We start from the raw sequence: 12,832 nt of genomic DNA on the forward strand, positions 1-12,832 counted from the left end.
ACCAGACTGCCAAGGCCACAGAGCTGGTAAATAGCAAGGTTTTCAATCAGGCCATCTAGTCCAGTGCTTTTCTGTCTGATCTACTACTCTATACTGTTTCCAGCTGGCCATTATCCACAGGTCTCTGACTGTGAAGCTGGTTTTCCAACCAATTTTACTGACAACCCCTGGAACAGATAGGACAAGTCAAGGCTAGAGACTTTCTGAAGTTTCTTCCACCTTCACAGTCGAGGAGTAAAGGGCACCATTATCAGTAAATTCAGTGTCAGATTGATCAATCAATTGCATTGAACTTTTCTAATAGGGCTCTGACTTAGGTGAGGTTGGAGGATCTGGAAGTCCCCAAGGTGGGAGAAGGGCTAGAATGAGCATGCCCTCAGAGCCCTCAGCAAACAGGGAGGGGCCGCTGCCCATGGGCTGCTTAGAGCATGCCGGCAGCCCTTGTAGGATGTGGCCTGAGCTGACATCAATCCCATTCCAACCTTGTCATTCTGTGGGCCAGGGGGTCAGAGAGATGGCTGACAGAGACCTGGAAAAACTGAGCAAGGGAAGGGGCCAAGGGCCGTGAGTGCCTAGGACTGGCGAAGGTACTAACGAGCCATCCGGGTTTTGCCATCAGCCGGTACCTCCAGTGCCCCACCCCTTCCCCAGTTCTAGCCTGCCCTGAAGTCTCCAGCTCCTGGCCCCTGGGATCATTTTCTGGGAGCCAGACATGGACCACTATTTGGCACTGTGTCATCATTCTAGATAGTGAAGATTTAGAAGGTCCTTGAGACCTCCACCCGGCTACAGCAGGCCCAAGCCTGGTCTTTGCAAGTACAAGTGGCATTGGAAGGCGGCCCTGGGTAGTCTGTGCCCTGACCCTCTGTTTTGTAACGACCCTCCTCCATGAAGCCCACTGCTCTGGGTAACGTCTGTCCCAGGGCAAGAAGCAAAGTTCTGAATTTGGTAAAATAGCTGTAGGTGCCCTGCTCTTGGGACCAAACATTTTCCTCTTTTTAGCAGCATCATTTTGGTCTCTAATCAAATCTCTTAGGTAAAAGCCTAGTGACTCTGGGTGGGTGGGGGCATGGCACAGGGCTGAAGTCCTGCCCAATTGGCACCCTACTCTCAGACCCCATCCTCACCCTTGAAACTGCCTCTATCCTGCCCAGACTAGTTCTCCTAGATCACCTCGGGAAGCTGGGGGCTCACCACACTCCTATAAATCAGAGTATTTCAAACACAGGAGTTCTCTTTTTGAAGGCTGTAGGCACCAATTCCTTTTTAAATGGAAATAGTGTCTAAATTGTGGTTTCAGTTTAAGTCATTTCACAAGTGATCCCGGAACACTGGGGCTTTGGAGGTTTCCCCTGTTGGTGTGTGATCTTTGCATCTTGTCATCACATACTGGCTGGACACCCACGTGGACCCAGGCTTCCTGCTTGTTAGTAAAGGCACAAAGTTAACAGAGGAGGCTTTCCGGGAGCTCCTGGTCTGCAGAAGATAGACACCCAGAAATCGCCCTCCTGCAGAGGATGAATGTACGGCATGGAGGCACACACAGGGCTTTCTGGGGAGCAGAGGAGCAGGGGTGGTCAGTTTTTCCCAGGGAATCCGGAGGCTTCTGGGAGGGGTGCCATGGAAACTAGATGCATCCCCAGGCAAAGGGCTAGCACAGGCCAAGGGGGAAGAGCCTAAGGGAGTCTGGCTAGTAGGGAATGGCCACACTTCCAGCAGTATGGGCTGCAGGGCGTGGAGGAGAGAGGTGATAGCTGAAGCCTGAGCAGCACTTGGAAGCACCCTACAGAGGGCCCGGCTGAGCCACTCTGAGATTCTTATAGGCAATGCGGCTCCTGTGAGGGCCTTTAAGGAGAAAGACACAATTGGCTTTATCCCAGGCTGGGAACTCCTCTTCCCTGGTCTGTCTAGACCAGAGCAGATGGAGGGAGTCTACCAACTGGACTCCCCGAGAGGAGCAGACCACTGGGAAGGCATGAGTGGATCCGTCTTCGCTCTCTGCCTCAGTCTCCCCGATCAGCAACACTCCTGGCTAGGCCCACCCTCAGAATGAGGGCTACAAGAACAAAGTTAGTCTCCTGCCCAGGACCGAGCATGCCAGGGAACCTTGGTGCTACTTGAAGGAGTCTGTTTTGGTTGCAACATGAATATTTCTCTTTGTTAATGAGAACCTATGATGGGCCTTGGTAGAAAATTCCCACAGTAGGAGGGAGAAAAGCTGGGACTAAGAACCATCATAAGTCATAGGCTCAACTTTTGAATCTGGGAAGTGGGAATAAAAGTGAAGGAGCCCATGAGATGCCAAGGGTCGGGGGGTGAGACCCCTACCCCTTCCAGGCCAGCCCCCTTACCGGCTTGGAGTCCCTCCCCCAGTCTAACTACAGCCAACGCCTCATCCCTCCCCTAAAGAAAGCCATTGATCTTGAAAGCAAGTCTATTGCTTAAGGCAGAATAATAGCAGCGAGATCAGCTTTTCGGGCAGCAGAAAAATTCTGGTCACACCTAAGGGGAATCAGAGACTTGTATAAAGGCCATTAACATGGCAAAAGGGGGAGCTGATCATTCTCAAAGACTTCACGCCCCCTACCTCCTCCCCTAGCATATTTGTGTTATCCCTTAGACAAATACTGCACACATGTATTTCAAAGGCAGGAAGAGGGTAAATGGAGTCACTTATAAAATTGTTAGTCTGAGCCCCTAAAGCATAGCTCACTCTTGTTAGAGAGATGAAAGTTTTCAACTTGTTGAGGCCACGGAACCATTAAGTATTAACCGCATAACCATGTCGCCCATTAAATTAATTTATGGAGTTAAAGAAATGCCTTTGGAACCCCTCTTGATAGACACCTGGCTCTCAAGTGCCACATAAAACAATCACTGGCTGGCGCTCAGTAAATTTTCCGTGACGCTCATCCAATCTGCTCCATATATGTTTGAAATTAATAGCGATGTGGGCTGTGAAACCACCATTAGGCGGAGGGACTCTGGCCGGCGAGGGCAGGGAGCCCGAAGTCTGGGGAGGTCCCCTGCATGGTCAGAGTTTCCACATCTGGGTCCTGGCAGAGGACCTGGCTGCTCTGTGCGCAGAGCCAGCCTCACAATTTTGGGTGTGTTTGAATCCCCCGCAAACCCTGGACTCTAAGCCCATGTTGTCTAGCAGGTCAAAAGGTAGAAGATGTTAGACAGCTAACGCAGAGCTGCCTACGTAGGGTACTGGGAATAAAAACTCCAGAAATTCTAAGCAGTGTGTCCAAGAACAGGCAGAGACAAGTGAAGGGGCTGGCCATGGAGTGGACTGCACATGGCATTGACCATGGACTTTGCTGTGGGGGCAGCGATGTGGAGGGAAACGCTGGATTCTGAGTGGCCACAGATTGGACTATTGAGCGGCAGAGCTGTGAAATGCAGTGCTGGGTGGCAGTGACCATGGACTGCTGTCGCCTTATCCCTAATGACCATTCCAAGGTCATTCTAAGGTCTCAGACAATCAGACCACAGATCCGAGCTTTCTAGCTTAACAGAATTAAAGGTCATTTCTGCTGCCCTCCCGCCCCCGACCATTCTCAGAGTAAATTACAGCCTGTGAGAAGTCTGGCTTCTTGGTGAACCCATGACATTGCTCCTTGCTGCCTGGCTCTGAGCCGTTCTTGTCTGCGCTAATCAGGTTAGGAGGCCCCTTTTCTTGCAGACCTCACTGAACCCCCCCCGCCCAGCCACCAGCAACACTACTGAGGCCCCAGAACCTCTGTGAATCTCATCTCATCCGATTCAGGAGTTCTCTTCAAAGCCTGATCCCAGGAGTTAAGATGTTATCGGTTTCCTCCTCCAGATGATTCAGGAGGCGGCACTTCCACAGACACCAAATGCAGATGACTGGGCTCCACCAGCTCAAGAAGCCCGAGGCTGACATGAGCTATGAATCCAGCTGGAAGATGCCTCCTCCTGCCCTTTGCTGCCTCCTCCATTCACTTTGACCATTTATTTAACTTTTTGGGAAAAGAATCAAAAGAAATAAAAGCTCAGGCTGCAGTTATCAACTTGACTTAAAATGGCAAATGCCCTTCAAAGAGAGAACTGAATTCAGGCACACCTCCTTTTGTTGTGCTTCACAGATGTTGCATTTTTTTACAAATTGAAGACAAGACCCGTTCACCAGCAAAAAGATTATGACACGCCTTATTGCGGTGGTCTGGAACTGAACCCTCAACATCTCTGAGGTCTGCCTGCTCTGAGCTGAAGAAAAGAAGCTTCCGGTTTAAGGGACGTCATCATCGGGGCATCCTTTTAGGTTAAGGCAGAAAACGTGACCAGCATAATCTGCAGAGTCACGAAATTCAGACTTGGGTTAGTAGATGGAGGCGCTTGTCTTCCTACGGGCCTGGGATTGCCAGTCATAGCAACTCGATTCACATCCCAACACTTTTACTGTCAAACAGTGATTCAGAATTACAAAACATCAGCACAGAAAAGGACCTTACACCTAACAACTCCGTGTGGGGACAGAGAGCATTTTAGAAGTGACAAACACCATGATACACATTCTCTTGCTCAACTCCTTTCGTGAACTCTGAAATAGTTGTTTTTACCCTCACTTTACACACAAGGAAACTGAGGCTCAGACTGGTGAAGCGACTTCCCTAGTCACAGAGGTAGTAGGTAGGGCCTGGGAACCGACCTACCCGCGCTCACAACAAAACATTATCTCACTTGCCTCTCCTCAGTAGGTTTCATTTAGCTAAGAAATTCCATCTCCGTTAAAGCCAGTGGCGCCCAGTGCTAACATTAATTGTTTCTGGCTTGTAACAATAACAAAACGGTAGCATGTACTGAATACTTCCTCTGGACAAGGCATCACGTGCTGTTGCCTTACCTGTGTCGGTCATTCCGTCCTCATGAGTACCTTCTGTGCAGGCACCATTCCCCTCTCTAAGGTCCAGATGTGGAAACTGAAGCTCCACAAAGTTAGATAACTTGCCCAAGTTCATGAAGCCAGTAAGGGGTTCAAATCACCCAGCGGCTCTGCCTGTGCCAAGGCCTCTCATTCTCATTGCAGGGGTCCTAGGCCCTCATTGAAGTAGAAAGACAAATGGGCTCCGTTTCATGATGTTTCTGTCACGCCGTCATCTGCCCGGCATGGGCTTGTTTTAATGCATATGTGTACATATACTTCGTGTGTATGTATTGTGAGCATTGGCATCTATAAAGATGTGCATGTGAACATCTGTAACTATCAAGACGTCTATGAATAAACAAATATGCATTGTGAGTGCTCTCGAATTCAGAACTAATTCCAACAACAGCCTAAAAGGAATTCAAAGCATCAGTTCTCCCATGCCCAGCAAAATGCCATATAGAGAATCCCTTCAGGAGAAGTCCTTTAGCTGGGCTCCTGAGCAGTGGAAGTGATTTAAACTAGCGTTTTGTAAACATGGGCATATCCTGAAAGGAGGAGAGGCTCAGCTGTGAGCCTGAGACTCTCGCGCTCCAGAGGGTGGCCCAGTCATGAGGTGGCCCCTCTCTGAGGGACACCCATACCTGCTCCCCTGACCAGGAAACACCAGGACTCAGGATGCCTCTGCTAAACCACAGCACAGGATTTCGTACAGACAGCCTTCCTTCATAGATGGACAGACTCCGGCAGATGGAGCAGTCCCTCCCATACCCCCAGACACAGCCTTACCCGGCAGTACTCATCAATGGGCTTCAGCCTCCTCACAGCTACGTCTCGGATGTGGCTTCTCCGGAAGAGGATTTTGCCTGGAAGAGAGATGCTTGTGAGCCAGGTGATACCAGGTAAAGCTACCAGAGGGAACTGGGAACCTTACCCGCTTAGTCCCCTCTCCCTTGGGTTCTTAGCATCTTAGCTGGCCACCAAGTGCCACCACCTCCGCTTGTTGTCAAGGAAACAAGAAAGGAGCAGTCACCTCTTTCAGGGGGCAGAAGGCACCCAAGGCTGAGGGCCCAGGACCTCTCGGGCAGATGAGGAGCCCCAGAGGCTGCCATCTTGTCCAGGTCACCTTGTCTGTGTCTAATGGTAGGATTAATGCCCAGACGTGGGCGTGGCTCCCAAGTGACCTCAAAAATACATACAAAAGATGGCCCAATCTACATGCTGTATTTTGTTTTCAGGCCCAACCCTCCTTGAGAAATCAGCATTAGATCCTGCCAGCTAGGCAGGTATTTCTATTCTTAGTATAGGTGGGTGGCTATTTCCGGGGCAAGTACAGGCCAATGCCAAGGTAGCCTGACTGCCCCAGCCTCTCTGTGAACATAGCCTCCAGCCATCCAGGCCACTGCACTGCTGAACTGGTATACCCCTCTACAGGTACGCACAAAACTTATGGGAAAGGACAGCCCCCTCAGACCGTCCTAGCAGGCTCCTCTGAGCTAGCCCAATTCAATTATAACAAATAGATCAATACACAGTCCTTTTATAGTCAGTTAAATTTAGAATCTGAACCCCTTGGTCTGACATTCAAGGCCTAACGCAGCTGACATTTCTGTGCCCAGTGGCTGTCAATGTCTGGGGCCAATGCCCATCTCAGAGGCCATCCTTGATTGGCCGAGCTGGGACTATTCTCCATCTTTCCAGAACATCCATGCACCTTGTCCATCCCTAAGGCGCTTGCCGCATTTTGCTGTAGATTACAGCTCTCTGTCAGTCCCCTTCCACTGGGGGCCTGTCTGACTCAGCTTAAGGCCCATGGAACCTGGTATGTTGTGAATTGCTTGCTGCTTATCCCATGGCTACCACAGGCATCTGGTGCCCAAGATCACCTGCCTTCCCTCTGGAGACCTTCCCTCCTCTGTTCCTAGTCCCTGTGGTTCAGACAGAGCTAACCACACTCCCTGGCACCATGTAACCTCACCTAGAAAACCACCAGAGTCACAGTAATTGGCACAGAGGTGGGCAGGGAACCCGATGAGGATCAGCCCCGAGACTTCTGCCGGTGCCCACTGTCTCCCACAGCAACTTGCAGGATGAAAGCCTAAAGCTTCTAATGGGCATCTTTATTTTTGCCTGAGAAAGAAACTGAGGGAGAGAAAGGAGCTGCACCTGGCACAAGGTAGGTGTTCAATAATGTTTCTTGACTAATTGAAAAGCAGACCCGATTCCTTTAACATCACTTGAGTACCTGGAGATAGATATTCTTGAACCCAGGGTCTACCTGGTACTTTCCTTGTATAAAACAATGAAACTATTTTAATTTTATTTTTATTTATTTTTTTAGGCGAGGCAACCCTTGGTCGACCTTACAGATTGCAAGGACCTTGTCAGCTTACAATCAGCCTACGATGAAATTATTTTTTATTTAAACTAGTCGGAGATGAATTTTCGTTACTTGCATTAAAGGAGTCCTAACCGAGATAACTACCACTGCATAGGAACAAATATGTAGACTTCACGTTAATCCACTTATGTCTCCTCGGTCAAGGTCCAAATGAAGTACTAAAAAGACAGACAGTGCCTCAGCTTAGGTTGTTTCCCCAGAAGCAGACCCAGAGACAAGGAGTCCAGTGCAAGTCCTTCGTCCTGATTCCTGGATGTACCAGTGGGGGAATGGGGCAGGCAGGGCAGGGAAGGAAGTGTAGTAGCGCCAGTTAATCGCTGGGCCTCCAGTGTGCAGTTCTGCTGGGGACTCTGGGGGACAATGCAGACCACACCTCAGAGGTATCCCAAGAAAGGGCAGGGAGGCTCACAGGTATTTGCCCTGACCCCTGGCTCGTCATTGAGCTTCCGAGAGCATTAACTCCCTGGCACCTCTGGCCAAGTTGCCCCCGCCATGGCCCCCATTACTCCCGTGAGCAGCTTGCGGCAGGTGGAGGTGAATGGTAAGGGGACCTTACCAGCCATCCTTGACTTCTTTGTCACCACAGGTACTGGCCACCAGCCCTGCTCCATCTAACTCGTTACGTCGTGTGTGACTTGTTCCCCATTCATGTCTCTCATCTCTCCACATACGGTGTGAACCAGAGGCCACAGTCTGCAGCTCCTTCCTCCTCGTGGTGCCATGCGTCCTGCTTAGCACAAGGCTTTGCATACGGCAGGGGCCTAGCAGATACTTGCTGGTCCATTCACTTTCCTCTCCTAGACTCCCCCTCGAGCTCTCCTTCATCCCTTTCTCTCTGAGGCCAGGCAGAGGGGCCATCTCCCCGTCAGAGAGACGATCCAGTGCGGACTGGACAATGTCATCAAGATAAATAGGCTCTGCCACGTGCTCCTTTTAAAAGGAGATAAAACATGATTTATCAAGACATTGGAGATGACTGATTTTCCTTGGGGGAAGATGTCACGGATTTGGTATTCCCGGCCTCTTTGCCGCCTACCCTTTTTTGGTTGCCTGCAGCTTTGTGGCCTGCATGCTGCAGCGGCATATGTGTGCAGCCATGGGGACGGTGTGTAAACACAAACACATGGTGTGAGAAGACCCGCTCTCGGGACTGACAAAGTGACAGGCAGCCCTGGAACTGGGTTTCTGAGCCTTCGACCTGAGCCAGTTATCCGTCAGGAGCTGGAGGTCCCCCAGGCCCGGTGACACCAGCGGTCCAGCAGAATCTCGCAGGAACCTGGAGGACTCGTCCAAGAAGTAGAGGAACCCAAATAAAAGACCGTAGGAGGATAAGGGCCAACGGAGCTGGCCCTGCCACGTGCTCCTTTTGAAAGGAGAGAAAACGTGACGGATCCATTCTCCAGAAATTGCACTCCTGCCCTTTTTTATCCTGCTGGAGGACAAAAAGGAGGGCGATAAGGAGACAAACTAAGCCCCCCTCACAGGCCCCATCTCAAAGCTGGCCAAATCTCGGACCGAGTTTGATATCTCGAGATATATAGGTAGAGACAGAGATATATAGATCAGATAGGATCTGATTCATTTGCAGAGGCAGAACTAGTAAAAAACAAATAGTTAAAGGACAATTAAGGGCTCCAGAAGGAGCAAAAGGTTCAGAGAAAGGAGTGATGGGGATGGGTGAGGTGGGAGATAGGTGGGAGGGCTGTTCGCCCCAGCTGGCCCAGGACCTCCACCTTACCCCTCAAGGCCCCCTCCGCAAGTGAGGTGACCAGGCCTCCGGGCTGGACACCATCCACCCCCTCCACGAGGCTCGTGGGTCGACTCCTCTGGTGGTGCAAAGTTGGAGGAGAATTTCTGTACAAGCCATTTCCTAGTTGATTTTTTGAATCCCAACCGGGCTTCTCTACTTCCCGCTGAAACCCTGACGGGAGCAACATTTTCTTTTTGTGGGGCTTTGGCACAGGCAGTAGGGGCAGGAGACGGGGAGAGGGAGGGCAGATCTGGAAGGGATTCTATGGCCTTGACTTCTCTGTTAAGAATCCAAACCGCACTCCGAAAGCCAAACCGGTGACCGTATTAAAAGGGAGAGAGAGAAAAGGGAGGAAAATCCCCATTAAGGAAGCCGGAGACCACAGGGCATTAAAGGCCCCTTGTAAATGTAATTCAGCCGTTTACGGTGAGACCAGGCTCCTGCCGGAGTCTTCAAAGCCATGCGGACGCTGCCCCAGAAATACGATAAGCATCGTAAGGAAGATTACACACAGGGCATGAAACAGACCTCAGGACTTATCTTATTCCTGACAGCAGAGAAGCAAGCAGCCAAGCCCAACAGGGTCTGATCATGTACATGGAGGTCGTTCTTCCTGCCACTCTGGGCTGGGTTGAGAAGGTGAGACCAGTAGAAGGAGCAGGGGCCTTGGCCAGGGTCTTGGGCTCAAGTCCTGCCTGGCACTGGGGAGCGGCTGCAAATACAGGTGAAGCTTCACTCGCTTGCTCGCCACTCATATCCTGCTGCGCTGCCCTAGTTTCTAACAGGACATGGACTGGAACCAGTCCATGGCCTGGGGGTCGGGGACCCCTGCTTTAAGGAACCTTTCCTCCAGTCCCTTTCTCCCGTATCTCCCCCCATACTCTGGCCCTGGCTGGGCGGGTGCCAGCCCAGTAGGACCAGAGGGATGCTTACCCTCTAAGGTGGGTAGGCATCACCTGAGAGAGGTCGATCTTTGCCTCACCCCCGAATCTGGCCTGCCCTCTCCACAGGTGTCCACTCTTGGACACGACACAAATGTGGGGCCCTGACTCAGGAAGCTTCACATGCTTAGGAGGCAGAGGTGTTTCCCCCTCCCTCCCAGGATAAAGACACTTAATGAGGCATCTTAGTGGCACCCGATGGGTCTAAGTCATTGGCATTTCCTTCTAACAAATGAAGTATTCCAAGAAGGTGAGAGATGAGGACATGGCTTCTACTCACTGACAGATAGAAGTGGATAAAGAAAAGACATATGCTTCTAAGAGCAGTTAAATCCCTAAGGCTGTCAGAGCCTCCAGGGACCTCCTTATGAAATGTGGCATTTACGGGGTTCAGGGGAACATGGGTCCAGAAAGAACAAGAACACCAGACACAGCACCCGCGGCCAGAGAACTCCCCCGACCCAAGCCACGAAGGGTCTATGTGTTTATGGATTAGGCGCATGTGCTTACAGACAGGTGAGCAGCCACGGTACAGGAGTGACAAGCCGGCACTGGCGACAGGGCTAACAGGAGAAGGCTGGCCTTGCTCCGTCCCGCAGGTCTGTTCTTGGCAGCCTCTCCTTTTTAAGACTCACAGCGTCTACGCATGAATGTACAACATCCTCGTATCATTCCTTCTTCCTTGCTTTTCCTGCCACTTGGAATGCCTGCCATCCATCCATCCATCCATCCATCCATCCATCCATCCATCCATCCATCCATCCATCACTGCCTTGATGGAGGGCCTGTTTCAGATGCCAGGATACTGCAGTGAAAGAGACAGATGGGGGTCCTGCTCTCGAGGTGTTTACTTTCTGAGTGAGGAGGGGGTGTGCATGGAAGAGCTACAATTTCATATGTATTAAGTAGTCTGGGCCGGGGCATGCCTGGGGAGCAGAAAAATCCAGTTAGTGGTCAGGGAAGTCTCTCTGAAGCCAGTGGAGGCTTTGAGGAGGAGAAGGAGACAGTCACGCAAGACTCTGAGACAAGACGGGGCCACCAGAAGCAGCCACAGAGCAAAGCTGGAAGATGGAAAAGAAGCCATGTAGAAATCCTGTGAGCCACAGAAGGGAGTCTGGTCTTCCTCTAAATGCCCGTGGGCCTGCCTATCCAAATCCCCTTCCACCCTAAGGCACAGTGTTCCTGTCCTAAGACCTCCATGCAGCTTTCCTTGAATGCCCGTCTCCCCCTACTTTGCCAACCTCCTGGAGCCTCTGGCAGTCCACTCTTGCCCTCCTCTCTTACTGTCCCGGAGAATTTGTCAGGGAACTTCCAATATCAGGGCCCCCTCTCACCTTCCCAGTCCCCCACCCTCCGATGCTTAGACCAGCTCTCTCCAGCCACACTGGCTTCCAAGAGCACAAATGCTCCCAACCCTCACCCTTCAGTGCAGCCCAAACAGCCTGGAGTGTCACAGAGGACTCGCCTAAGAAACAGGGGAGACCGCAGACGGACCTGAAGCCCACAGACCACACGGTGCAGAGGCCTCGTTCTCCGTGGACACTCCCGCCCATCTAACTGGATTTGAGGACAAAAAGGAAGGGGCGGGGAGGTGTATTCATCTCCTAGGTCTAGTGTAACAAATTGCCACAAACTTGGTTGCTTAAAACGACAGGAATTTATTCTTTCACAGTTCCGAAGCCAGAAGGTAAAATCAAGGTATCACCAGGGCTGTGCCGCCTCTGAAATCTCTACAGGGAGAAGCCTTGTCTTTTCCAGGTTTTGGTGGCTCCAGGAGCCACCTGGCTTGTGGTCGCATGGCTCTGATCTCTGCCTCTGCCTTCACATGGCCGCCCCCTCCATGTCTGGCCTCAAATCTCCTTCCGCCTTTCTAAGTACCTGTCTTTGGGTTTAATTCAGAATGATCTCACTTCGAAATCCTTCATTTAATTACACCTGCAAAGACCCTTTTCTGAAAAAAAAGGTCATAGTCACAAGTTCCGAGGGTTAGGATGTGGCCCTATCTTTTTGGGGGCTACTATCCGACCCATCGCAGGAGGTTTGGGGAGAGTCCACAGGACTGCCAGACATCTGACAGGGTCTTGTATTCCAAACTGGGTTGTAATCGCCCTGAGGACGGAGATGACTTTCTTTACTCCCTTTGTCCCCAGCAACGACTGGCAAGGAGCTGGGCATAATGAGTGTGGGTGCTGCCCATGCCCTCAGGAAGGGCAGGGAAGCTTGCGGAGACAGTGTGGGTCGGGGGTCTCTGGACCTGAGAGAGGAGAGGCAAGTCATGAAATCTGACAGCTGAGGAAATGTGGGGGAGGGGGAGGGTCCTCTCTGGGTCTGTTGGTCGATGTGGCGCCCAGGAGAGAAGAGACAAAATTTCCAGGCGAATTACAGGAAAGATGTGAGGGTTGCTAGAGGGACACTCTCCTAACGTGACAGGTATGCTCGTGGGGTCTGAATGTTTGCCTCCTCTCAAAATTCCTGTGTTGGAATCCTAACGCCCAACGTGATGGTATTTGGAGGTGGGGCTTTGGGGGGTGATTAGGTCACGAGGGTGGAGTCCTCGAGAATGAGGTTAGTGCTCCTCCTTCCCGTGAGGACACAGCAAGACGTCTGCAGCCTGGAAGAGGACCCTCACCTGCCCATGCTGGCAGCACGATCTCAGACTTCCAGCCTCCAAAACTGTGATACATGAATTCCTGTTGTTTATAAACTACCCGGTCTGAGGTATGTGGTTATAGCAGCCCAAACGGACTGAGACGGGGTGACAAGACACAGGCATTGCCTGTGGAGAGGAAAAGGAATAATCAGTCTTCCTCAGTCTTCTGCTTCCACAGCTCTGTCCATTCTTAAGACCT

The 12,832-nt window shown here is 51.3% G+C and overlaps 1 protein-coding gene across 4 annotated transcripts in view; it reads right to left on the reverse strand.

Moving 5' to 3' along the window:
• SH3PXD2A (SH3 and PX domains 2A) overlaps nucleotides 1-12,832 on the reverse strand; it is a 213,972-nt gene that overhangs the window by 108,005 nt on the left and 93,135 nt on the right. For all 4 annotated transcript variants that reach the window (XM_016154473.2, XM_016154470.2, XM_016154472.2 and 1 more), the window contains one exon: nucleotides 5,681-5,757. In XM_016154473.2, coding sequence (XP_016009959.2) covers nucleotides 5,681-5,757 — 77 coding nt within the window. The remainder of the gene's footprint in view (nucleotides 1-5,680; nucleotides 5,758-12,832) is intronic.

The sequence above is a fragment of the Rousettus aegyptiacus genome, unplaced genomic scaffold, assembly GCF_014176215.1.
Source record: "Rousettus aegyptiacus isolate mRouAeg1 unplaced genomic scaffold, mRouAeg1.p scaffold_m13_p_6, whole genome shotgun sequence".
Classification (NCBI taxonomy): domain Eukaryota; kingdom Metazoa; phylum Chordata; class Mammalia; order Chiroptera; family Pteropodidae; genus Rousettus; species Rousettus aegyptiacus.